Here is a 26411-nt window from a genome sequence, read left to right on the forward strand (position 1 = left end):
TGACTATTCGGCTACGTGGTAAAATAAGTCTTGATACGGCCAGGCCGTTCTAACCGAGTAAAAGAAAAAAAAACATACGTCCAGTCTCAAAGATCAGCATCCTACCAGTGCCAGTTACGGAGTCAGAACAGTAGTTCTGACGGGGCCAGTGTGTTCGTGCAATCCACGAATGTGTCATCCAGGCGATTCCCCGTGTGTTGCTACTGCACCTTTCAACCGTAGAAGAGTGACAGCAGCACACGGGAAGAAGGATGACAGTAGAACAAAAAAGAGGAAGTTGTGAATAACCGCGTGGAACGAGAAGCAGGAAATTCCAAACCTACAAAACCGAAAATAAAGAAACTATCCACTGAGCAATCGTCATTTTGGTCCTTCGACACCAGATCTGTAATCATGGCAGAGCAACGCAGAGTGAAAATGCTAAGCAAGCAACGCATAAGCATCGAACAATCCGTCGACGCTATTCATTCTTTTGTCATACACTTCCAGGACGATTCCAGCAGCAACGAAATAACAGTTCGTTTAGATACACTTGAGAAGCTGTGGGAGAAATTCCTTAAAGTGCAGGACGACTTGGAAATTTTGGATGAAGACCTGTTTGAAGATCATCTGAAGAAGCGTACGGAGATGGAAGCCAAATATTACAAGGCGAAGGGTTTCTTAGAGACGAAGGTGAAAGAAACATCAAAGGAAACCTCGAAAGATCACCTAGCACCGTGTCACTTAACAGAAATGATGGCTCGAGTGAAACTGCCTGACCTCAAACTTCCTGTGTTCGATGGAAAGCAGCTAAACTGGCTTAGATTTCATGATCTATTTCAGTCCATGATCCATACGTCAACAACACTCTCTGATACACAGAAGTTTTATTATCTGCGATCTTCGTTAAGCGAAACTGCCCTGCAGTTAATTCAGAGCGTGCCTATCACAGGCAACAACTACAACACTGCTTGGAATATCCTCCTCGACCATTACAACAATGCGGACCAATTGAAGCAAAGTTATGTTGAGGCACTATTCAAACCATTAGTACTCAAACGAGAATCAGCGTCTGACCTCCGCAAGCTCGTGGATAGCTTCGAGGCAAATGTAAAGGTTCTAAAGCAATTGGGAGAAACCACTGAGCATTGGGACACGTTGCTTATCCATCTACTTTCTCAGCAATTGGACCCTACTTCACTACGTGATTGGAAAGAAGCTGCATCATCGATCCCTAACATGAAGTATGCAGATCTTATCAAATTCATACAACGAAGAATCACAGTGCTTGATTCTCTCACGCCACATGGCAACAATGAAGCTCCAAAGCGAGCTACACAACGAGCTGTAAATATAATGGCGGCAACCAACGAAACGAGAGGATGTGCTTTTGCTCTGAAAACCATCCAATACACACGTGCAGCAAATTCTTGAAATGTTCCTTGTCTGATAAGGAAAACATAATTCGTGAAAAATCACTTTGGCGTAACTGTTTACGGACTGGCCATCGATCCCAAAGCTGCAGATCATCTAGTAACTGTCGAAGCTGCGGTAAACGTCACCACACCACACTGTGCCTCAAATCACAACCGAATCTATCGAGAGGGCAGCCTACAATGATACCACAGCTAAACCAACGTAATGAAATCGATCCTTCAAGTAATGAAGAACACACATCCATTCAATCGATCACCTGTACATCTTTGGGACAAAGTCAACGAACAGTATTGCTGGCAACTGCTTCGATCATCCTGATTGACGAGAAAGGTATGCAACACACAGCCCGAGCTCTGCTCGATTCTGGAAGTGGAACCTGCCTTATTACAAACCGATTAGCCCAACGCATGTACTGTCGTCGAGAACCGATTTCGATACGCATTACTGGCGTTGGCACCACAACAACCTTTGCGAAGCAGAAACTACAAGCCACATTACGTTCTCGATTGAACAACTATTCAGCAAACATAGAGATGATTATATTGCCTACGCTCACCGGCAACCTTCCTTCGACGTCGGTAAATGTAATGTCATTGAATATTCCATCCAACATTCAGCTTGCTGGTCCTGCGTTCGACCGTCCGGATCAAATTGATGTAATCATCGATGCCGAAATCTTCTTCGACGTGCTTCAGTTCCAGCACACCATACGACTTGGGAATAATCTTCCAATATTGACAAATTCACAGCTGGGATGGATCATTTCTGGACCAACACCTGCTGAATCAATGCAGTATTCCCATTCCATCGTCGTTAATCATTGCAAAACAACAATAGACGATATTCAATCCCAAATGGAAACATTTTGGAAGGTAGAAGAGGATCCGGCTGCTAGTGTTTGATCAATCGAAGAAAGGAAATGCGAAGATCACTACACCAGTAATGTTTCGCGAAGCTCTACTGGCCGGTACGTGGTGCGTCTTCCAGTGAACAAAGAGAAACTCAGTAGAGTTGTCGATAATCGAAATATGGCAATTCGTCGATTGTCATATCTACTTGCTCGTTTTAAACGTGAACCTGAACTGCAACAGCAGTACGCATCTTTTATAGAGGAATATGTCCAACTAGGGCACATGAAACGCATTCATGAATCAGAATACAACAACATATCTGTGGCGACTACCACAAATTTTACGCGGCTTCTTTAAATACTCTTTGGATTTATTTATAACAATCAAAGATTTGTATCCTCTTCCGACCTGCCGCGTTCGCTTCGTCTTTTGGAAAGAAAGCTTTTTTCCTACTTCCTATTCGTCCTGACCTATCCGTTTCACGTGGCCTACACACTGTGTTTATATCGCCCGCTTCTCTTCTTAAGCTAGTCCTTTAAACCGTATGATCGAGTTCTTTATCTAGTTTGAGTTTAGGTTGAATCTTACCTAAAACATCGCGCGGCTAGCTTTGTTCGCAACAACATCTGTTCAACACTATTATTTGCCGCATCATGCAGTTATGCGTTCAGACTCAACAACGACCAAACTTCGAGTTGTATTCGATGCCTCTAGCAAAACTTCAAGCGGCGTATCATTGAATGACGCGCTTTTGGTAGGCCCTACAGTTTAAGAAGATATAAGATCGATCATCATACGAGCAAGAATGCATAAGGTAATGGTAGTGACAGATATCAAAATGATGTATCGACAAGTGCTTGTTGATTCAAGAGACACACCTTTGCAACTTATCGTGTGGAAACCTAATCCAGATCAACCTTTAGAAACTTACAAATTGAAGACCGTCACATATGGAACAGCTAGTGCTCCTTTTCTTGCCACTAGAACATTCATTCAACTTGCCAACGATGAAGGAACATCCTATCCTCTAGCAGCTACCATTCTTAAGAGAGACTTCTACGTGGATGACCTTTTCTCTGGTGGGGCAATTGCTTCGGCAGTATCTGAATTGGTTCGTCAACTTATTGCGCTGCTGGGAAAAGGAGGTCTGCAGTTGAGAAAATGGGCTTCCAACGACGAAACTGTTTTACAGCAAGTACCAACGGAACATCGTGCTATAGACACTTCGATAGAGTTCAGCAGTGATCATGTCATCAAAACTTTGGGTTTACATTGGGAACCTAAATCTGATACTTTGCGGTACAACATCGATCTCAAGCTAGGTTTACCAAATGAGCAACTCACCAGGAGAACTCTGCTTTCATTAATCGCTCGCATTTATGATCCACTAGGTCTAGTAGGACCAGTCATAACAACGGCCAAAATATTCATGCAAAAGTTGTGGACACTTCGTAATGTCGATGGCACGGCAGTTAACTGGGATCAAGAACTCCCTGCAGACATCCAACAACTTTGGCATTCTTTTGTGATGTCGTTACCGAAGATAAACGAGTTACGGATTTCGCGATGTGTAATCACAACAAACCCAACATCGATTCAACTTCATATCTTTGCAGATGCGTCGCAGGTCGCTTATGGAACATGCGCTTACGTACGATCGACTAAGTATCCCAAGACTAAGAATCCAAGTATCCAAGACTAAGTAAACACTAAGTATCCCAAGACTTGAGTTGTGTGAGCCGTGTTGGCTGCTGAATTGTACGTCAAACTGCGAGCATCTATTCATCTACCGATGGAATGCTACTTCTGGCTTGATAGCACTGTCGCATTACATTGGTTGAAAGCACCACCGCAAAAATGGAATGTGTTCGTCGGCAACAGAGTTTCTAAAATTCAGGATGCTACTCAGGAAACCATGTGGAATCACGTAGCCGGCATCGAAAATCCTGCAGATTGTATCTCCCGAGGGTTATCAGCAACCGAACTTCTAGAATATGATTTATGGTGGAATGGATCTGCGTGGTTAACATCATGCCATACAGATTGGCCAGTATCAAGCTCCTTGTCAGAAGGACTTAACGAAGCAATGGCAGAGATCCGTTCATCATCTGATCACACTACAACTCTTTGTTGCTCATCTAAGGAACCAACGTTCATTGATCAATTAATTTCAAAATTGTCGAGATATTCACGTCTTTTACGAGTGATTGCATACTGTCTCCGAATGAACTGTAAACTGAGAAACACCTCAGAATATAACACAATAGTTCAATCCCACGAAGTGAAGGAAGCTGAACATCGAATACTACGCGCCGTTCAACAAAATTCTTTTGCGAAAGAATTATTACAACTTCAGAGAGACGGACACGTATCTTCAAGCTCGAGATTGAAATGGTTTCATCCATTTATATCTCCCGAAAAGCTCATCCGTGTTGGAGGCAGACTTTCAAACACTCAACAACCTTACGACTGCAAGCATCAGGTTTTATTACCAGCATCTCATCCTCTGTCTACCCTCATCGTTCGTGAATACCACGAGAAACATCTTCATGCAGCACCGCAGTTGTTATTGAATCTACTCCGACAACGGTATTGGATCATCGGGGCCAGATCCCTGGCCAAACGAGTGGTACATAACTGTATCACATGCGCACGAGCTCGTCCTAAACTCGTGGAACAACTGATGTCAGATCTACCATCTACACGTACAACGCCAAGTCGTCCCTTTTCCATAGTCGGTGTTGATTTCTGGGGACCAATAAACCTCGCTCCAATTCATCGACGTGCAGCTCCTGGCAGGGCATTCGTTGCTGTTTTTGTCTGCTTCAGCACGAAAGCAACTCATCTGGAATTGGTCACCGATCTTAGTTCTGCTAAATTCCTGCAAGCATTCCGTCGATTCGTGTCGCGGCGCGGACTGTGCCAGCATGTTTACAGAAGGACAACGGGCGTAATTTTGTTGGAGCCTCTAATGAATTGCGAGCATTGTTGTCCAGCGATTCTTTTAAAGGAGACTTGTTGCAGGAATGTGCGTCGCAAGGAGTGCAGTGGCACTTCAATACTCCAAGAGCTTCGCATTTTGGTGGGTTGTGGGAAGCGGCAATACATTCAGCGCAGAAACACTTCATTCAGGTGCTAGGCAAAACGACACTCCATGCTGATGACATGGAAACTCTTTTGTGTCAGATAGAAGCGTGCCTAAATTCTCGGCCACTCATAGCAATGAGCGACGACCCCAGTGATTTCGAACCACTGACGCCAGGACACTTTCTCATCGGTTCTTGCTTGAAATCCGCACCTGATGCAGATTACGACGACATCCCAATGAACCGTCTTAAACGTTGGCACTTAACTCAACAAATTTATCAGCAGCTGTGGAAAAGGTGGACATCTGAGTACCTTTCAACTTTACAACCGCGCTCGAAATGGTTTAAGCAACCTGTGACAATCAAAGAAGGTCAACTAGTAATGTTACGTGACCAAGCTACTAAACCCATGGAATGGCCTTTAGCTCGGATTGTAAAGACTCATCCCGGTGCTGATGGTATTGTGAGAGTCGTAACGCTACAAACAAAAACTGGACAATACATACGTCCAGCCGGTGCGGCCCGGTGGTGCATGTGATAAACGGCGCCCGTCCACACGGCCGGACCGGTTTCAAATCCCATCCGGACTGTCCTCCCGTAGCATGGACTGACTATCCGGCTACGTGGTAAAATAAGTCTTGATACGGCCAGGCCGTTCTAACCGAGTAAAAGAAAAAAAAACATACGTCCAGTCTCAAAGATCAGCATCCTACCAGTGCCAGTTACGGAGTCAGAACAGTAGTTCTGACGGGGCCAGTGTGTTCGTGCAATCCACGAATGTGTCATCCAGGCGATTCTCCGTGTGTTGCTACTGCACCTTTCAACCGTAGAAGAGTGACAGCAGCACACGGGAAGAAGGATGACAGTAGAACAAAAAAGAGGAAGTAGTGAATAACCGCGTGGAACGAGAAGCAGGAAATTCCAAACCTACAAAACCGAAAATAAAGAAACTATCCACTGAGCAATCGTCATTTTGGTCCTTCGACACCAGATCTGTAATCATGGCAGAGCAACGCAGAGTGAAAATGCTAAGCAAGCAACGCATAAGCATCGAACAATCCGTCGACGCTATTCATTCTTTTGTCATACACTTCCAGGACGATTCCAGCAGCAACGAAATAACAGTTCGTTTAGATACACTTGAGAAGCTGTGGGAGAAATTCCTTAAAGTGCAGGACGACTTGGAAATTTTGGATGAAGACCTGTTTGAAGATCATCTGAAGAAGCGTACGGAGATGGAAGCCAAATATTACAAGGCGAAGGGTTTCTTAGAGACGAAGGTGAAAGAAACATCAAAGGAAACCTCGAAAGATCACCTAGCACCGTGTCACTTAACAGAAATGATGGCTCGAGTGAAACTGCTTGACCTCAAACTTCCTGTGTTCGATGGAAAGCAGCTAAACTGGCTTAGATTTCATGATCTATTTCAGTCCATGATCCATACGTCAACAACACTCTCTGATACACAGAAGTTTTATTATCTGCGATCTTCGTTAAGCGAAACTGCCCTGCAGTTAATTCAGAGCGTGCCTATCACAGGCAACAACTACAACACTGCTTGGAATATCCTCCTCGACCATTACAACAATGCGTACCAATTGAAGCAAAGTTATGTTGAGGCACTATTCAAACCATTAGTACTCAAACGACAATCAGCGTCTGACCTCCGCAAGCTCGTGGATAGCTTCGAGGCAAATGTAAAGGTTCTAAAGCAATTGGGAGAAACCACTGAGCATTGGGACACGTTGCTTATCCATCTACTTTCTCAGCAATTGGACCCTACTTCACTACGTGATTGGAAAGAAGCTGCATCATCGATCCCTAACATGAAGTATGCAGATCTTATCAAATTCATACAACGAAGAATCACAGTGCTTGATTCTCTCACGCCACATGGCAACAATGAAGCTCCAAAGCGAGCTACACAACAAGCTGTCAATATAATGGCGGCAACCAACGAAACGAGAGGATGTGCTTTTGCTCTGAAAACCATCCAATACACACGAGCAGCAAATTCTTGAAATGTTCCTTGTCTGATAAGGAAAACATAATTCGTGAAAAATCACTTTGGCGTAACTGTTTACGGACTGGCCATCGATCCCAAAGCTGCAGATCATCTAGTAACTGTCGAAGCTGCGGTAAACGTCACCACACCACACTGTGCCTCAAATCACAACCGAATCTATCGAGAGGGCAGCCTACAATGATACCACAGCTAAACCAACGTAATGAAATCGATCCTTCAAGTAATGAAGAACACACATCCATTCAATCGATCACCTGTACATCTTTGGGACAAAGTCAACGAACAGTATTGCTGGCAACTGCTTCGATCATCCTGATTGACGAGAAAGGTATGCAACACACAGCCCGAGCTCTGCTCGATTCTGGAAGTGGAACCTGCCTTATTACAAACCGATTAGCCCAACGCATGTACTGTCGTCGAGTACCGATTTCGATACGCATTACTGGCGTTGGCACCACAACAACCTTTGCGAAGCAGAAACTACAAGCCACATTACGTTCTCGATTGAACAACTATTCAGCAAACATAGAGATGATTATATTGCCTACGCTCACCGGCAACCTTCCTTCGACGTCGGTAAATGTAATGTCATTGAATATTCCATCCAACATTCAGCTTGCTGGTCCTGCGTTCGACCGTCCGGATCAAATTGATGTAATCATCGGTGCCGAAATCTTCTTCGACGTGCTTCAGTTCCAGCACACCATACGACTTGGGAATAATCTTCCAATATTGACAAATTCACAGCTGGGATGGATCATTTCTGGACCAACACCTGCTGAATCAATGCAGTATTCCCATTCCATCGTCGTTAATCATTGCAAAACAACAATAGACGATATTCAATCCCAAATGGAAACATTTTGGAAGGTAGAAGAGGATCCGGCTGCTAGTGTTTGATCAATCGAAGAAAGGAAATGCGAAGATCACTACACCAGTAATGTTTCGCGAAGCTCTACTGGCCAGTACGTGGTGCGTCTTCCAGTGAACAAAGAGAAACTCAGTAGAGTTGTCGATAATCGAAATATGGCAATTCGTCGATTGTCATATCTACTTGCTCGTTTTAAACGTGAACCTGAACTGCAACAGCAGTACGCATCTTTTATAGAGGAATATGTCCAACTAGGGCACATGAAACGCATTCATGAATCAGAATACAACAACACATCTGTTCAACACTATTATTTGCCGCATCATGCAGTTATGCGTTCAGACTCAACAACGACCAAACTTCGAGTTGTATTCGATGCCTCTAGCAAAACTTCAAGCGGCGTATCATTGAATGACGCGCTTTTGGTAGGCCCTACAGTTAAAGAAGATATAAGATCGATCATCATACGAGCAAGAATGCATAAGGTAATGGTAGTGGCAGATATCAAAATGATGTATCGACAAGTGCTTGTTGATTCAAGAGACACACCTTTGCAACTTATCGTGTGGAAACCTAATCCAGATCAACCTTTAGAACCTTTAATGCTCCTTTTCTTGCCACTAGAACATTCATTCAACTTGCCAACGATGAAGGAACATCCTATCCTCTAGCAGCTACCATTCTTAAGAGAGACTTCTACGTGGATGACCTTTTCTCTGGTGGGGCAATTGCTTCGGCAGTATCTGAATTGGTTCGTCAACTTATTGCGCTGCTGGGAAAAGGAGGTCTGCAGTTGAGAAAATGGGCTTCCAACGACGAAACTGTTTTACAGCAAGTACCAACGGAACATCGTGCTATAGACACTTCGATAGAGTTCAGCAGTGATCATGTCATCAAAACTTTGGGTTTACATTGGGAACCTAAATCTGATACTTTGCGGTACAACATCGATCTCAAGCTAGGTTTACCAAATGAGCAACTCACCAGGAGAACTCTGCTTTCATTAATCGCTCGCATTTATGATCCACTAGGTCTAGTAGGACCAGACATAACAACGGCCAAAATATTCATGCAAAAGTTGTGGACACTTCGTAATGTCGATGGCACGGCAGTTAACTGGGATCAAGAACTCCCTGCAGACATCCAACAACTTTGGCATTCTTTTGTGATGTCGTTACCGAAGATAAACGAGTTACGGATTTCACGATGTGTAATCACAACAAACCCAACATCGATTCAACTTCATATCTTTGCAGATGCGTCGCAGGTCGCTTATGGAACATGCGCTTACATACGATCGATAGATTCACACGAAACAATCAAGGTAGCTGAACAAACTTGCGGAATTCGGATGCTGAATTTTCTTTCTAATAGTTACCGTACGATTGGCGCGATTTTTAAGCGAAGAAGAGGGATTTTGTTTATTTGTTTTTCCTTTTATAACCTTTTCTCTGAGTGCCCACTGAGTGCCACCGGCACTCACAATTCGACAGTTGCTGAAACTTGACGAAACCAGCAAACTGTCGGTTTATAACACTATTGTGATTCTTGTGTAAACATACTCCCCCCCATGACAGAATGTCATAACAAAGGCGAAAGGAACTAGCATGTGGTTTCACCGTCCGCTAACGGCAGTAAGCAGATTTTGTTGATCGGACGAGTGATGATCCCTTTTACCGTTTGTAGTTTTACCACACGTGTGAGCTGGTCCTCTCCAGGATGAATTGCAACGATGCGTGCTAGGGGCCATCGGGTTGTTGGTAAGGATTCATCCAGTAGTATAACCAATCGGCCGGGGAGTATATCGGTGGTTCGGTGATGTCTCATGTTGTCTTTCTGCATTTCCTGCAGATACTCCGTAGACCAATGCTTCCAGAATCGCTGAACGATTAGCTGCCACCTCTGCAGTTCATCGAGAGTGTACGCCTTCAATTTGGTATAATCAGGAACAGGAACTGCGTGCATGGACGTACCGATGAGGAAATGCGCTGGGGTAAGTGCTGCCAGATCATTCGGGTCGTCGGACATAGGCAGTAAGGGTCGGGAGTTCATTGCCGCTTCGATTTGTTGAAGGATAGTGCAATATCCTTCGTATGACAGCCTCGAGCTGCCTAGATGACGATAGAGGTGTCGTTTGGCTGTTTTCACCGCTGCTTCCCATAATCCACCGAAGTGTGGAGCTTTGGGTGGAGTGAAATGCCAAGTGATACCTTTGTTGGCACAATTGGTGGCAATGATGTGCTGCTGCTGTTCGTCGTTCAGCATGTTGACTAGTTCGCTGAGCTCGTGCGCAGCGCCTTCGAAATTCTTTCCGTTGTCTGAGTGTATGTGCGCTGGTAAACCGCGACGGGATGCAAATCGATGTAACGCCGCCAGAAAACCAGCTGTGGTGAGGTCTCCCACCAGCTCTAAGTGGACCGCTTTCGTTGCGAAGCATACAAATACGCACAAGTAGCTTTTAACAGCGGCAGCTCGACGATGTGCTGGTTTCAGATAGAATGGGCCAGCGTAATCCACTCCGGTTACGGAGAACGGCCGGCTGGGAATGACCCGAGGTGGTGGAAGTTGGCCGATTTGTTGTTGCTCGAGTGTAGGATCGTGACGTATGCAACGGAAACAGTTTCGCACGATTTTTTTCACCAAGCACCTTCCGTCCAGTGGCCAATATGCTTCCCTTATTTGCGACAGCAATAATCTTCCGCCGCCATGCATAAGTTGCTCGTGATAGTAGGTTGCAATTAGATGTGCGAATTTGTGCTACTTAGGAAGTACTATGGGATGCTGGGATTGGTAGGGAAGCTGCGAAAGCTTCAATCGTCCTCCTACTCGTATTATTCCTTGCTCGTCGAGGAATGGGTTGAGTCGCCGTAGTGGTGATTGTCTTCCTATTGCTTCACCTTTTGCCAATTGCCGTAGCTCCGCTGAAAATGCGTCTTGCTGTGCTAAACGACATAGCACAGTTTTAGCAGCTTCCATGTATTCGGGAGTGATGACTAAAGGTGATGCGAAGTGTGTTGGTGTTCGTTGAGTGCGTGCCTTCTCCTTAGTGTTACGTGTGAAGCGAATGCAGTATGCAACGATGCGCAACAATCGCGTGTAGCTGGAACACAACGTAAACCAAGGGTTAGTGATGGTGTTTACATAGGCGGCACTCACCTGACGAATTTCGAGATTCGTATCTTCAGCTGGTTCAGGATTACAGTTGGGCCAGTTGGATGCGGGTAGTGCTAGCCATTCCGGACCGCAACTCCACAGCTTGCTCTGCAGGAAATCTGCTGCTGACATGCCGCGTGAGACCAGATCGGCAGGGTTAGTTGAGCCGGGAACATGCCTCCACTGACGAGGATGAGTATAATGCTGCACCTCCGATACTCGGTTGCCTACGAACGTTGCCCACGTGTTAGGTGAGGCGCTGATCCACTTTAACGTGACGGTAGAATCGGACCAAAAGAATACTTCTGCTGCGTGTAGTCCCATCGCCTTCTTGACTCGATCGTAAAGATGAGCGCCTAATACTGCAGCACACAGTTCCAGTCGAGGTAGTGTGACACGCTTAAGTGGTGCCACTCGCGACTTGGATGAAAGTAAAGTGGTGCGAACTTCCCCTTGCTCACTTTCGCAACGAACATAAATGCAGGCCCCGTAAGCTGCTTCAGATGCGTCACAGAAGGTGTGTAACTGCAATTTACTACCAGGTAACAGCGCATAGCGATCGATCTTAAAACCGGATATGAGTGGCCAATCTTGCTGAATATTTTTGTGATACCTTTGTTGGCACAATTGGTGGCAATGATGTGCTGCTGCTGTTCGTCGTTCAGCATGTTGACTAGTTCGCTGAGCTCGTGCGCAGCGCCTTCGAAATTCTTTCCGTTGTCTGAGTGTATGTGCGCTGGTAAACCGCGACGGGATGCAAATCGATGTAACGCCGCCAGAAAACCAGCTGTGGTGAGGTCTCCCACCAGCTCTAAGTGGACCGCTTTCGTTGCGAAGCATACAAATACGCACAAGTAGCTTTTAACAGCGGCAGCTCGACGATGTGCTGGTTTCAGATAGAATGGGCCAGCGTAATCCACTCCGGTTACGGAGAACGGCCGGCTGGGAATGACCCGAGGTGGTGGAAGTTGGCCGATTTGTTGTTGCTCGAGTGTAGGATCGTGACGTATGCAACGGAAACAGTTTCGCACGATTTTTTTCACCAAGCACCTTCCGTCCAGTGGCCAATATGCTTCCCTTATTTGCGACAGCAATAATCTTCCGCCGCCATGCATAAGTTGCTCGTGATAGTAGGTTGCAATTAGATGTGCGAATTTGTGCTTCTTAGGAAGTACTATGGGATGCTGGGATTGGTAGGGAAGCTGCGAAAGCTTCAATCGTCCTCCTACTCGTATTATTCCTTGCTCGTCGAGGAATGGGTTGAGTCGCCGTAGTGGTGATTGTCTTCCTATTGCTTCACCTTTTGCCAATTGCCGTAGCTCCGCTGAAAATGCGTCTTGCTGTGCTAAACGACATAGCACAGTTTTAGCAGCTTCCATGTATTCGGGAGTGATGACTAAAGGTGATGCGAAGTGTGTTGGTGTTCGTTGAGTGCGTGCCTTCTCCTTAGTGTTACGTGTGAAGCGAATGCAGTATGCAACGATGCGCAACAATCGCGTGTAGCTGGAACACAACGTAAACCAAGGGTTAGTGATGGTGTTTACATAGGCGGCACTCACCTGACGAATTTCGAGATTCGTATCTTCAGCTGGTTCAGGATTACAGTTGGGCCAGTTGGATGCGGGTAGTGCTAGCCATTCCGGACCGCAACTCCACAGCTTGCTCTGCAGGAAATCTGCTGCTGACATGCCGCGTGAGACCAGATCGGCAGGGTTAGTTGAGCCGGGAACATGCCTCCACTGACGAGGATGAGTATAATGCTGCACCTCCGATACTCGGTTGCCTACGAACGTTGCCCACGTGTTAGGTGAGGCGCTGATCCACTTTAACGTGACGGTAGAATCGGACCAAAAGAATACTTCTGCTGCGTGTAGTCCCATCGCCTTCTTGACTCGATCGTAAAGATGAGCGCCTAATACTGCAGCAAACAGTTCCAGTCGAGGTAGTGTGACACGCTTAAGTGGTGCCACTCGCGACTTGGATGAAAGTAAAGTGGTGCGAACTTCCCCTTGCTCACTTTCGCAACGAACATAAATGCAGGCCCCGTAAGCTGCTTCAGATGCGTCACAGAAGGTGTGTAACTGCAATTTACTACCAGGTAACAGCGCATAGCGATCGATCTTAAAACCGGATATGAGTGGCCAATCTTGCTGAATATTTTTCCATTTCTTGCAGATAGAATCAGGAACAAGATCGTCCCAACCAGCTTTCTGCAACCACATCTCCTGCATCAAGATTTTGGCTCGTACGACTATGGGAGAAATCAGGCCAAGCGGATCGAACATGCGGGCTATGTTAGAGAGGATGCTTCTTTTAGTAGGACTTGCTGTGTCGGTGTCGATTGCGGACTCGAATGATAGAACATCATGTTCTGGCTCCCACGAAACTCCAAGAGTCTTTACCGTTTCGTCGGGTATAAACTGTAGCGCTGACTGTGTGCCGATCTGATCCGCAGTTAGACCGGTAAGCACCTCTAATCTGTTTGAAGTCCACTTCCGTAATTCAAACCCACCCCTTGAAAGTAATTCATCTAACTCTACTCGTAGACGCCGAGCGCTTTCGATCGAATCCGCACCGCCTATGAAGTCGTCCACGTAGAAATTGCTCTTCAGAGCGGATGCGGCAACAGGATATGTGGTTCCCTCATCGTTTGCAAGCTGCTGCAAGGTTCGAGTTGCAAGGAAGGATGATGGGGACAACCCATAGGTTACGGTGTTCAGCTCGTAATACTGGATCGGTGAATGCGCATCAAACCGGAAACAAATGCGGGCATACTTCCTATCGTCTGGATGCAGTAGTATTTGGCGGTACATTTTAGCAATGTCTCCAACAACCGCCACCTTATACGTGCGGAATCGTAGAATGATGTCCAGCAAATCATCCTGCACTGCAGGGCCGACACATAGCGCTTCGTTGAGCGAGTATCCAGATGATGTTTTCGCTGATCCATCAAACACCACCCTGGTTTTTGTTGTTGTGCTCGACGCCTTGAATACGGGATGGTGCGGCAGATAATATGCTGATTCGTCGTCAGCTGGAGCTTGTATCAGCGACATGTGCCCTAGCTCCAAATATTCATGCATGAATTGATGGTATGCCGCTTTAATATGAGGATCGCGTTCTAGGCGCCTTTCGAGCATTGTAAAACGTCGTAGGGCTGATAATTTCGAAAAACCCAGCTTTTCTTCAAAGTCAGGCTGCTTTGGTAAACGAACAATATAACGACCAGTATCGTCTCGTTGTGTTGTATCTTGGTATAATTTTTCGCAATACCTTTCTTCGGGGGAGTAACCATCTCTTATTTGTAATTCTTCCACTTTCCAGAATCGCTCGAGTGATTCCTCAAGCGTGCTCATGCAGACGACTGAAGATGCGTTGGAAGTTTCGGTGTTGTTATTACATGCTGATGCTGAGCCGGTCACGATCCAGCCGAACACACTTTCAATGAGGACAGGAAGGTTATACGAAATTTTATATTGCGCCCCGCTCTGGAAAAATGCATGATAATGCCGGGCACCGAGGATAAGATCGAGCGGTGCCGACTTATTAAACTGGGGGTCGGCAAGCATAAAATTCGGCGGAATTTGCCACTCGGCGGTGCGCACATCATGTGCTGGCAAATCCCCAATCAAATTGTCCACAATCAAGAAATCAGCATTCAGCTGATATGGGCCCGTTCGGGAGGAAATCTTCGCACGCACCGATTTCCGCACCGGGGTGGAAGAGTGACCCGCACCGATGAGCGTTACGTTGACCGTATCAAGTTTCAACGCTAACCTCTGAGCAAGCCTGGTGCTCATCAAATCAGGCTGCGAGGCACTATCCAATAGTGCTCGCACTGGGTGCAGAGTACCATGTGAATCAGCAACGTGTACCACGGCAGTTTGCAGAAACACGTGATCATATGTTTGCTGGCTTGCGTGTGCTGCTACGTGGTGTCTTTGGGTGTTTGTGGCGTGATCGTCTTTGTTCTGTGGGTGGCTTACCGGAGCATTTCGCGCAGCTGGCATGGTGTTTGCAGTGGGAAGTGCTCCTTGTGCGTTGTGTACGTTGTGTAACAGTGTATGGTGTGCTGAGTGACAGTGTCTGCATTTGTATTGCGAGGAGCAATCGCGCGCTCGGTGGTTGTCCCGCAAACAATTTAAACATAGTTTATTGGACATGACTTGTCGATATCGTTCTTCCGGACCCATAGTCATGAATCGCGGACATTTGGTGATGCTATGCTCTTGCTGGCATATTATGCACCTACGTGTTTCGTGAGAGGTAGACGGAAAACTAGCCAGCCGAGTGAGATTCGATTGTTTATGTGTGAAGTGCGTGTGATTTCCGCTAGAGGGCGCGTCGGTATTGTTTACCATTAGAGTTTCGAGCACTCGCATTCGGCGTTGCAAAAATTGCACCAAGCCTTCGTAGCTTGGATTTTCATTTGTTGATGTAAATTCCTCCCAATCGCGCAACGTTGTTGTAGGCAATTTTGTGCATAGCAAATGCTCTAATACGCTACTCCAAGCCTCTGTGTTTTCACCCAAGTGGTTTAGCGTTTTCTTGTGCCGCTCGAACTCATCGACAAGATGGTGAAGGGTTGAGGCACTTTCCCGTTTCATGGTGGCCATTCCGAATAAGGCTTGCAAATGACGCTTTTTTAACAGGTACTCGTTAGAGTAACGCTCCGTCAGTATTTTCCATGCTATTTCATAGTTTGCGGCACTGATGGTGATGGATTGAATAACCTTAGCGGCTTCTCCCTTTAAGGATGCGCGCAAATAGTGGAACTTTTGGATCGGCGGTAGGTCGGGGTTATCATGTATTAAGCCCTCAAAAGTGTCCCTATACGTTAGCCACTGCATGTAATCACCATCGTATTCGGGAAGCGCGATGGTGGGAAGTTTAATGCCTACTAGGGGGCTCGGGCCAGCGTTTGATGTGGAACTAATGCTTCGAGGAACATGCACCCTTTTAGCCTTTAGCTGGGAATGTGCGCGTATCAAGCGCGGCTCAAAATCATCGCGTAAAGCGGCATTGTGCGCAATTTCTTCTTCGGTGATTGCCAAATCCTCTAGCTGACCTTGGATTTTCTCCAAGTCAATGGATAGCTGGTCGAACTTTGTTATACGCGTTTCGACCTCGATAGCGTCTCGTTCCGGGAGAAAATCAAGGAGGAACTTCTCGTGGCGATCTAATGAGACCAGCAAAATTGCCCTTCGGGACGATAGAATGACGGCAGACGCTGGCATGATCAGACACGATGGTAATAGCTTCGTCAGCGGTAACGAAAAAACGGGAGTGTTGTGTCGCGATAAAATTTGCGTTATGCGTAGGAAAAAACAGGTCGCGAGAATCCGCAAATTAATAACCAGCAATTCGGCGTATCCTGGTCACGGCACCATGAACAAACTTGCGGAATTCGGATGCTGAATTTTCTTTCTAATAGTTACCGTACGATTGGCGCGATTTTTAAGCGAAGAAGAGGGATTTTGTTTATTTGTTTTTCCTTTTATAACCTTTTCTCTGAGTGCCCACTGAGTGCCACCGGCACTCACAATACGACAGTTGCTGAAACTTGACGAAACCAGCAAACTGTCGGTTTATAACACTATTGTGATTCTTGTGTAAACAGTAGCTCTTCTAGCTTCAAAGTCGCGAGTTGCACCACTCAAAACACTTAGTATCCCAAGACTTGGCTAGTGTGGAGCCGTGTTGGCTGCTGAATTGTACGTCAAACTGCGAGCATCTACCGATGGAATGCTACTTCTGGCTTGATAGCACTGTCGCATTACATTGGTTGAAAGCACCACCGCAAAAATGGAATGTGTTCGTCGGCAACAGAGTTTCTAAAATTCAGGATGCTACTCAGGAAACCATGTGGAATCACGTAGCCGGCATCGAAAATCCTGCAGATTGTATCTCCCGAGGGTTATCAGCAACCGAACTTCTAGAATATGATTTATGGTGGAATGGATCTGCGTGGTTAACATCATGCCATACAGATTGGCCAGTATCAAGCTCCTTGTCAGAAGGACTTAACGAAGCAATGGCAGAGATCCGTTCATCATCTGATCACACTACAACTCTTTGTTGCTCATCTAAGGAACCAACGTTCATTGATCAATTAATTTCAAAATTGTCGAGATATTCACGTCTTTTACGAGTGATTGCATACTGTCTCCGAATGAACTGTAAACTGAGAAACACCTCAGAATATAACACAATAGTTCAATCCCACGAAGTGAAGGAAGCTGAACATCGAATACTACGCGCCGTTCAACAAAATTCTTTTGCGAAAGAATTATTACAACTTCAGAGAGACGGACACGTATCTTCAAGCTCGAGATTGAAATGGTTTCATCCATTTATATCTCCCGAAAAGCTCATCCGTGTTGGAGGCAGACTTTCAAACACTCAACAACCTTACGACTGCAAGCATCAGGTTTTATTACCAGCATCTCATCCTCTGTCTACCCTCATCGTTCGTGAATACCACGAGAAACATCTTCATGCAGCACCGCAGTTGTTATTGAATCTACTCCGACAACGGTATTGGATCATCGGGGCCAGATCCCTGGCCAAACGAGTGGTACATAACTGTATCACATGCGCACGAGCTCGTCCTAAACTCGTGGAACAACTGATGTCAGATCTACCATCTACACGTACAACGCCAAGTCGTCCCTTTTCCATAGTCGGTGTTGATTTCTGGGGACCAATAAACCTCGCTCCAATTCATCGACGTGCAGCTCCTGGCAGGGCATTCGTTGCTGTTTTTGTCTGCTTCAGCACGAAAGCAACTCATCTGGAATTGGTCACCGATCTTAGTTCTGCTATTTTCCTGCAAGCATTCCGTCGATTCGTGTCGCGGCGCGGACTGTGCCAGCATGTTTACAGAAGGACAACGGGCGTAATTTTGTTGGAGCCTCTAATGAATTGCGAGCATTGTTGTCCAGCGATTCTTTTAAAGGAGACTTGTTGCAGGAATGTGCGTCGCAAGGAGTGCAGTGGCACTTCAATACTCCAAGAGCTTCGCATTTTGGTGGGTTGTGGGAAGCGGCAATACATTCAGCGCAGAAACACTTCATTCAGGTGCTAGGCAAAACGACACTCCATGCTGATGACATGGAAACTCTTTTGTGTCAGATAGAAGCGTGCCTAAATTCTCGGCCACTCATAGCAATGAGCGACGACCCCAGTGATTTCGAACCACTGACGCCAGGACACTTTCTCATCGGTTCTTGCTTGAAATCCGCACCTGATGCAGATTACGACGACATCCCAATGAACCGTCTTAAACGTTGGCACTTAACTCAACAAATTTATCAGCAGCTGTGGAAAAGGTGGACATCTGAGTACCTTTCAACTTTACAACCGCGCTCGAAATGGTTTAAGCAACCTGTGACAATCAAAGAAGGTCAACTAGTAATGTTACGTGACCAAGCTACTAAACCCATGGAATGGCCTTTAGCTCGGATTGTAAAGACTCATCCCGGTGCTGATGGTATTGTGAGAGTCGTAACGCTACAAACAAAAACTGGACAATACATACGTCCAGTCTCAAAGATCAGCATCCTACCAGTGCCAGTTATGGAGTCAGAACAGTAGTTCTGACGGGGCCAGTGTGTTCGTGCAATCCACGAATGTGTCATCCAGGCGATTCCCCGTGTGTTGCTACTACACCTTTCAATCGTAGAAGAGTGACAGCAGCACACGGGAAGAAGGATGACAGAACAAAAAAGAGGAAGTAGTGAATTACCGCGTGGAACGAGAAGCAGGAAATTCCAAACCTACAAAACCGAAAATAAAGAAAATATCCACAGAGCATTCGACACTTCTATTTGAAACCAACTTCAACCGAAATCTGTTGTTTCCAACCAACTTCGACTGAAATCTTCAACTTCAACCGAAATCTGTTGTTTAAAACCAATTTCGACCGAAATTATCAAATTCAACCGAAATCTTCTATTTCCAACCAACTTCGACTGAAATCTTCAACTTCAACCGAAATTTTCTATTTCCAACCAACTTCGACTAAAATCATCAACTTCAACCGAAATCTGTTGTTTAAAACCAACTTCGACTAAAATCATCAACTTCGGCCGAAATCTTCTATATCCAACCAACTTCGACTAAAATCATCAACTTAAACCGAAATCTGTTGTTTAAAACCAACTTCGACCGAAATCATCAACTTCAACCGAAATCTTCTATTTCCAACCAACTTCGACTGCAATCATCAACTTCAACCGAAATCTTCTATTTTCAACCAACTTCGACTGAAATCTTCAACTTCAACCGAAATCTTCTATTTCCAACCAACTTCGACTGAAATCTTCAACTTCGACCGAAATCTGTTGTTTCCAACCAACTTCGACTAAAATCATCAACTTCAACCGAAATCTGTTGTTTAAAACCAACTTCGACCGAAATTATCAACTTCAACCGAAATCTTCTATTTCCAACCAACTTCGACTGAAATCTTCAACTTCAACCGAAATCTTCTATTTCCAACCAACTTCGACTAAAATCATCAACTTCAACCGATATCTGCTGTTTTAAACCAACTTCGACTAAAATCATCAACTTTGGCCGAAATCTTCTATTTCCAACCAACTTCGACTAAAATCATCAACTTCAACCGAAATCTTCTATTTTCAACCAACTTCGACTGAAATCTTCAACCTCAACCGAAATCTTCTATTTCCAACCAACTTCGACTGAAATCTTCAACTTCAACCGAAATCTTCTATTTCCAACCAACTTCGACTGAAATCTTCAACTTCAACCGAAATCTTCTATTTCCAACCAACTTCGACTGAAATCTGTTGTTTCCAACCAACTTCGACTGAAATCTTCAACCTCAACCGAAATCTTCTATTTTCAACCAACTTCGACTGAAATCTGTTGTTTCCAACCAACTTCGACTAAAATCATCAACCTCGACCGAAATCTTCTATTTCCAACCAACTCCGACTAAAATCATCAACTTCAACCCAAATCTTCTATTTCCAACCAACTTCGACTGAAATCTTCAACTTCGACCGAAATCTTCTATTTCCAACCAACTCCGACTTAAATCATCAACTTCAACCCAAATCTTCTATTTCCAACCAACTTCGACTGAAATCTTCAACTTCGACCGAAATCTTCTATTTCCAACCAACTCCGACTTAAATCATCAACTTCAAAACAAATCTTCTATTTCCAACCAACTTCGACTAAAATCATCAACTTCAACCGAAATCTGTTGTTTAAAACCAACTTCGACTAAAATCATCAACTTCAACCGAAATCTTCTATTTTCAACCAACTTCGACTGAAATCATCAACTTCAACCGAAATCTTCTATTTCCAACCAACTTCGACTGAAATCATCAACTTCAACCGAAATCTTCTATTTCCAACCAACTTCGACTGAAATCTTAAACTTCAACCGAAATCTTCTATTTCCAACCAATTTCGACTGAAATCTTCAACTTCAACCGAAATCTTCTATTTCCAACCAACTTCGACTGAAATCTTCAACTTCAATCGAAATCTTCTATTTCCAACCAACTTCGACTGAAATCTTCAACTTCGACTGAAATCATCAATTTCAACCGAAATCTGTTGTTTAAAACCAACTTCGACCAAAATCATCAACTTCAACCGAAATCTTCTATTTCCAACCAACTTCGACTGAAATCTTCAACTTCAACCGAAATAGTCTTTTTCCAACCAACTTCGACTAAAATCTTCAACTTCAACCGAAATCTTCTATTTCCAACCAACTTCGACTGAAATCTTCAACTTCAACCGAAATCTTCTATTTCCAACCAACTTCGACTGAAATCTTCAACTTCAACCGAAATCTTCTATTTCCAACCAACTTCGACTGAAATCTCCAACTTCAACCGAAATCTTCTATTTCCAACCAACTTCGACTGAAATCATCAACTTCAATCGAAATCTGTTGTTTAAAACCAACTTCGACCGAAATCATCAACTTCAACCGAAATCTTCTATTTCCAACCAACTTCGACTGAAATCTTCAACTTCAACCGAAATAGTCTATTTATAACCAACTTCGACTGAAATCTTCAACTTCGGCCGAAATCTTCTATTTTCAACCAACTTCGACTGAAATCTGTTGTTTCCAACTAACTTCGACTAAAATCATCAACCTCGACCGAAATCTTCTATTTCCAACCAACTCCGACTGAAATCATCAACTTCAACCCAAATCTTCTATTTCCAACCAACTTCGACTGAAATCTTCAACTTCGGCCGAAATCTGCTATTTCCAACCAGCTTCGACTAAAATCATCAACTTCAACCGAAATCTTCTATTTCCAACCAACTTCGACTTAAATCTTCAACTTCGACCGAAATCTTCTATTTTCAACCAACTTCGACTGAAATCTGTTGTTTACACAAAACTTCGACTAAAATCATCAACCTCGACCGAAATTTTCTATTTCCAACCAACTTCGACTGAAATCATCAACTTCAACCGAAATCTTCTATTTCCAACCAACTTCGACTGAAATCATCAACCTCAACCGAAATCTTCTATTTCCAACCAACTTCGACTGAAATCTGTTGTTTCCAACCAACTTCGACTAAAATCATCAACCTCAACCGAAATCTTCTATTTCCAACCAACTTCGACTGAAATCATCAACTTCAACCAAAATCTTCTATTTCCAACCAACTTCGACTGAAATCTTCAACTTCAACCGATATCTTCTATTTCCAACCAACTTCGACTGAAATCTTCAACTTCAACCGAAATCTTCTATTTCCAACCAACTTCGACTGAAATCTTCAACCTCAACCGAAATCTTTTATTTCCAACCAACTTCGACTGAAATCATCAACTTCAACCGAAATCTTCTATTTCCAACCAACTTCGACTAAAATCTTCAACCTCAACCGAAATCTTCTATTTTCAACCAACTTCGACTGAAATCTGTTGTTTCCAACCAACTTCGACTAAAATCATCAACCTCAACCGAAATCTTCTATTTCCAACCAACTCCGACTGAAATCATCAACTTCAACCGAAATCTTCTATTTCCAACCAACTTCGACTGAAATCTTCAACTTCAACCGAAATCTTCTATTTCCAACCAACTTCGACTGAAATCTTCAACTTCAACCGAAATCTTCTATTTCCAACCAACTTCGACCGAAATCATCAACTTCAACCGAAATCTTCTATTTTCAACCAACTTCGACTAAAATCATCAACTTCGGCCGAAATCTTCTATTTTCAACCAACTTCGACTAAAATCATCAACTTCAACCGAAATCTTCTATTTTCAACCAACTTCGACTGAAATCATCAACTTCAACCGAAATCATCTATTTCCAACCAACTTCGACTAAAATCATCAACTTCAACCGAAATCTGTTGTTTAACACCAACTTCGACCGAAATCATCAACTTCAACCGAAATCTTCTATTTCCAACCAACTTCGACTGCAATCTTCAACTTCAACCGAAATCTTCTATTTTCAACCAACTTCAACTGAAATCTGTTGTTTCCAACCAACTTCGACCGAAATCATCAACTTCAACCGAAATCATCAACTTCAACCGAAATCTGTTGTTTCCAACTAACTTCGTCCAAAATCATCAACTTCAACCGAAATCTGTTGTTTCCAACCAACTTCGACCGAAATCATCAACATCAACCGAAATCTTCTATTTCCAACCAACCTCGACTGAAATCTTCAACTTCAACCGAAATCTTCTATTTCCAACCAACTTCGACTGAAATCTTCAACTTCAACCGAAATCTTCTATTTTCAACCAACTTTGACTAAAATCTTCAACTTCAACCGAAATCTTCAATTTCCAACCAACTTCGACTGAAATCTTCAACCTCAACCGAAATCTTCTATTTCCAACCAACTTCGACTGAAATCTTCAACTTCAACCAAAATAGTCTATTTCCAACCAACTTCGACTGAAATCATCAACTTCAACCGAAATCTTCTATTTTCAACCAACTTCGACTAAAATCATCAACTTCAACCGAAATCTTCTATTTTCAACCAACTTCGACCGAAGTCATCAACTTCAACCGAAATCTTCTATTTTCAACCAACTTCGACTGAAATCTTCAACTTCAACCGAAATCTTCGATTTTCAACCAACTTCGACTAAAATCATCAACTTAAACCGAAATCTTCTATTTTCAACCAACTTCGACTGAAATCTTCAACTTCAACCGAAATCTTCTATTTCCAACCAACTTCGACTGAAATGATAAACTTCAACCGAAATCTTCTATTTTCAACCAACTTCGACTGAAATCATCAACTTCAACCGAAATCTTCTATTTCCAACCAACTTCGACCGAAATCATCAACTTCAACCGAAATCTTCTATTTTCAACCAACTTCGACTAAAATCATCAACTTCAACCGAAATCTTCTATTTTCAACCAACTTCGACCGAAATCATCAACTTCAACCGAAATCTTCTATTTTCAACCAATTTCGACTGAAATCTTCAACTTCAACCGAAATCTTCGATTTTCAACCAACTTCGACTAAAATCATCAACTGAAACCGAAATCTTCTATTTTCAACCAACTTCGACTGAAATCTTCAACTTCAACCGAAATCTTCTATTTTCAACCAACTTCGACTGAAATGATAAACTTCAACCGAAATCTATTGTTTCAAACCAACTTCGACTGAAATTTTCAACTACAACCGAATTCTGCTAATTTAAACCAATTTCGACTGAAATCATCAACTTCAACCGAAATCTGTTGTTTAAAACGAACTTCGACCGAAATCTTCAACTTCAACCGAAATCTTCTATTTCCAACCAACTTCGACCGAAATCATCAACTTCAACCAAAATCTTCTATTTTCAACCAACCTCGACTAAAATCAACAACTTCAACCGAAATCTGTTGTTTCCAACCAACTTCGACTGAAATCATCAACTTCAACCGAAATCTTCTATTTTCAACCATCTTCGACTGAAATCATCAACTTCAAGCGAAACCTTCTATTTTCAACCAACTTCGACTGATATCATCATCCACAACCGAAATCTTCTATTTTCAACCAACTTCGACTGAAATCTTCAACTTCAACCGAAATCTTCTATTTTCAACCAACTTCGACTAAAATCATCAACTTCAACCGAAATCTGTTGTTTCCAACCAACTTCGACTAAAATCATCAACTTCAACCGAAATCTGTTGTTTCCAACCAACTTCGACTAAAATCTCCAACTTCAACCGAAATCTGTGTTTTCCAACCAACTTCGACCAAAATCATCAACTTCAACCGAAATCTTCTATTTTCAACCAACTTCGACTGAAATCTTCAACTTCAACCGAAATCTTCTATTTCCAACCAACTTCGACCGAAATCATCAACTTCAACCGAAATCTTCTATTTCCAACCAACTTCGACTAAAATCATCAACTTCAACCAAAATCTGTTGTTTCCAACCAACTTCGACCAAAATCATCAACTTCAACCGAAATCTTCTATTTTCAACCAACTTCGACTGAAATCATCAACTTCAACCGAAATCTTCTATTTCCAACCAACTCCGACTGAAATCATCAACTTCAAGCGAAACCATCTATTTTCAACCAACTTCGACTGAAATCATCAACTTAAACCGAAATATTCTATTTTCAACCATTTTCGACTAAAATCATCAACTTCAACCGAATAATGTTATTTCCAACCAACTTCGATCAAAATCATCAACTTCAACCGAAATATGTTATTTCCAACCAACTTCGACCAAAATCATCAACTTCAACCGAAATCTGTTGTTTGCAACCAACTTCGACCAAAATCATCAACTTCAACCGAAATCTGTTGTTTCCAACCAACTTCGACTGAAATCATCAACTTCAACCGAAATCTTCTATTTTCAACCAACTTCTACTGAAATCTTCAACATCAACCGAAATCTTCTATTTCCAACCAACTTCGACCGAAATCATCAACTTCAACCGAAATCTTCTATTTCCAACCAACTTCGACTGAAATCTGTTGTTTCCAACCAACTTCGACTGAAATCATCAACTTCAACCGAAATCTTCTATTTTCAACCAACTTCGACTGAAATCATCAACTTCAACCGAAATCTTCTATTTTCAACCAACTTCGACTGAAATCATCAACTTCAACCGAAACCTTCTATTTTCAACCAACTTCGACTAAAATCACCAACTTCAACCGAAATCTTCTATTTTCAACTAACTTCGACTGAAATCATCAACTTCAACCGTAATCTTCTATTTTCAACCAACTTCGACTGAAATCATCAACTTCAACCGAAATCTTCTATTTCCAACCAACTTTGACTAAAATCTCCAACTTCAACAGAAATCTTCTATTTCCAACCAACTTCGACTGAAATCATCAACTTCAACCGAAATCTTCTATTTCCAACCAACTTCGACTGAAATCATCAACTTCAACCGAAATCTTCTATTTCCAACCAACTTCGACTGAAATCATCAACTTCAACCGAAATCTTCTATTTTCAACCAACTTCGACTAAAATCTCCAACTTCAACCGAAATCTTCTATTTCCAACCAACTTCGACTGAAATCATCAACTTCAACCGAAATCTTCTATTTTCAACCAACTTCGACTAAAATCTTCAACTTCAACCGAAATCTTCTATTTTCAACCAACTTCGACTGAAATCATCAACTTCAACCGAAATCTTCTATTTTCAACCAACTTCTACTGAAATCTTCAACTTCAACCGAATTCTTCTATTTTCAACCAACTTCGACTGAAATCATCAACTTCAACCGAAATCTTCTTTTTTCAACCAACTTCGACTAAAATCATCAACTTCAACCGAAATCTTCAATTTTCAACCAACTTCGTCTGAAATCATCAACTTCAACCGAAATCTTCTATTTTCAACAAACTTCGACTAAAATCATCAACTTCAACCGAAATCTTCTATTTTCAACCAACTTCGACTGAAATCATCAACTTCAACCGAAATCTTCTATTTTCAACCAAC

General features: G+C 43.2%; 2 protein-coding genes and 1 long non-coding RNA gene across 7 annotated transcripts; all 3 read right to left on the reverse strand.

The window, feature by feature from the left end:
* Positions 1-10895: 10895 nt before the first annotated feature.
* Positions 10896-12003, reverse strand: LOC125774433 (uncharacterized; the record flags this gene model as incomplete). The annotated part of the gene is made up of 1 exon (XM_049444655.1): positions 10896-12003. A coding segment is annotated over one exon (996 nt), but the record flags the coding sequence as incomplete, so codon positions are not given.
* An 8-nt stretch (positions 12004-12011) lies between these two features.
* Positions 12012-17025, reverse strand: LOC125774434 (uncharacterized; the record flags this gene model as incomplete). Its single annotated transcript, XM_049444656.1, has 1 exon — positions 12012-17025. A coding segment is annotated over exon 1 (4629 nt), but the record flags the coding sequence as incomplete, so codon positions are not given.
* Positions 17026-19973: 2948 nt separating this feature from the next.
* LOC125774431 (uncharacterized) lies at positions 19974-26179 on the reverse strand. 5 transcript variants are annotated; one of them, XR_007420884.1, is made up of 4 exons: positions 22432-22651; positions 22157-22205; positions 21882-22009; positions 19974-20253 (listed from the first exon to the last, which is right to left on the reverse strand). It is a non-coding gene; the product is annotated as an uncharacterized LOC125774431 (long non-coding RNA). The 5 variants fall into 5 exon arrangements; XR_007420880.1 differs by lacking the exons at positions 19974-20253; positions 22432-22651 and adding exons at positions 24196-24274; positions 25677-26179 and having other exon boundaries at positions 21825-22009; XR_007420881.1 differs by lacking the exon at positions 19974-20253 and having other exon boundaries at positions 21817-22009; positions 22432-22648.
* Between the last annotated feature and the right edge of the window lie 232 nt (positions 26180-26411).

Source organism: Anopheles funestus, unplaced genomic scaffold (assembly GCF_943734845.2).
Source record: "Anopheles funestus unplaced genomic scaffold, idAnoFuneDA-416_04 scaffold_191_ctg1, whole genome shotgun sequence".
Classification (NCBI taxonomy): Eukaryota; Metazoa; Arthropoda; class Insecta; order Diptera; family Culicidae; genus Anopheles; species Anopheles funestus.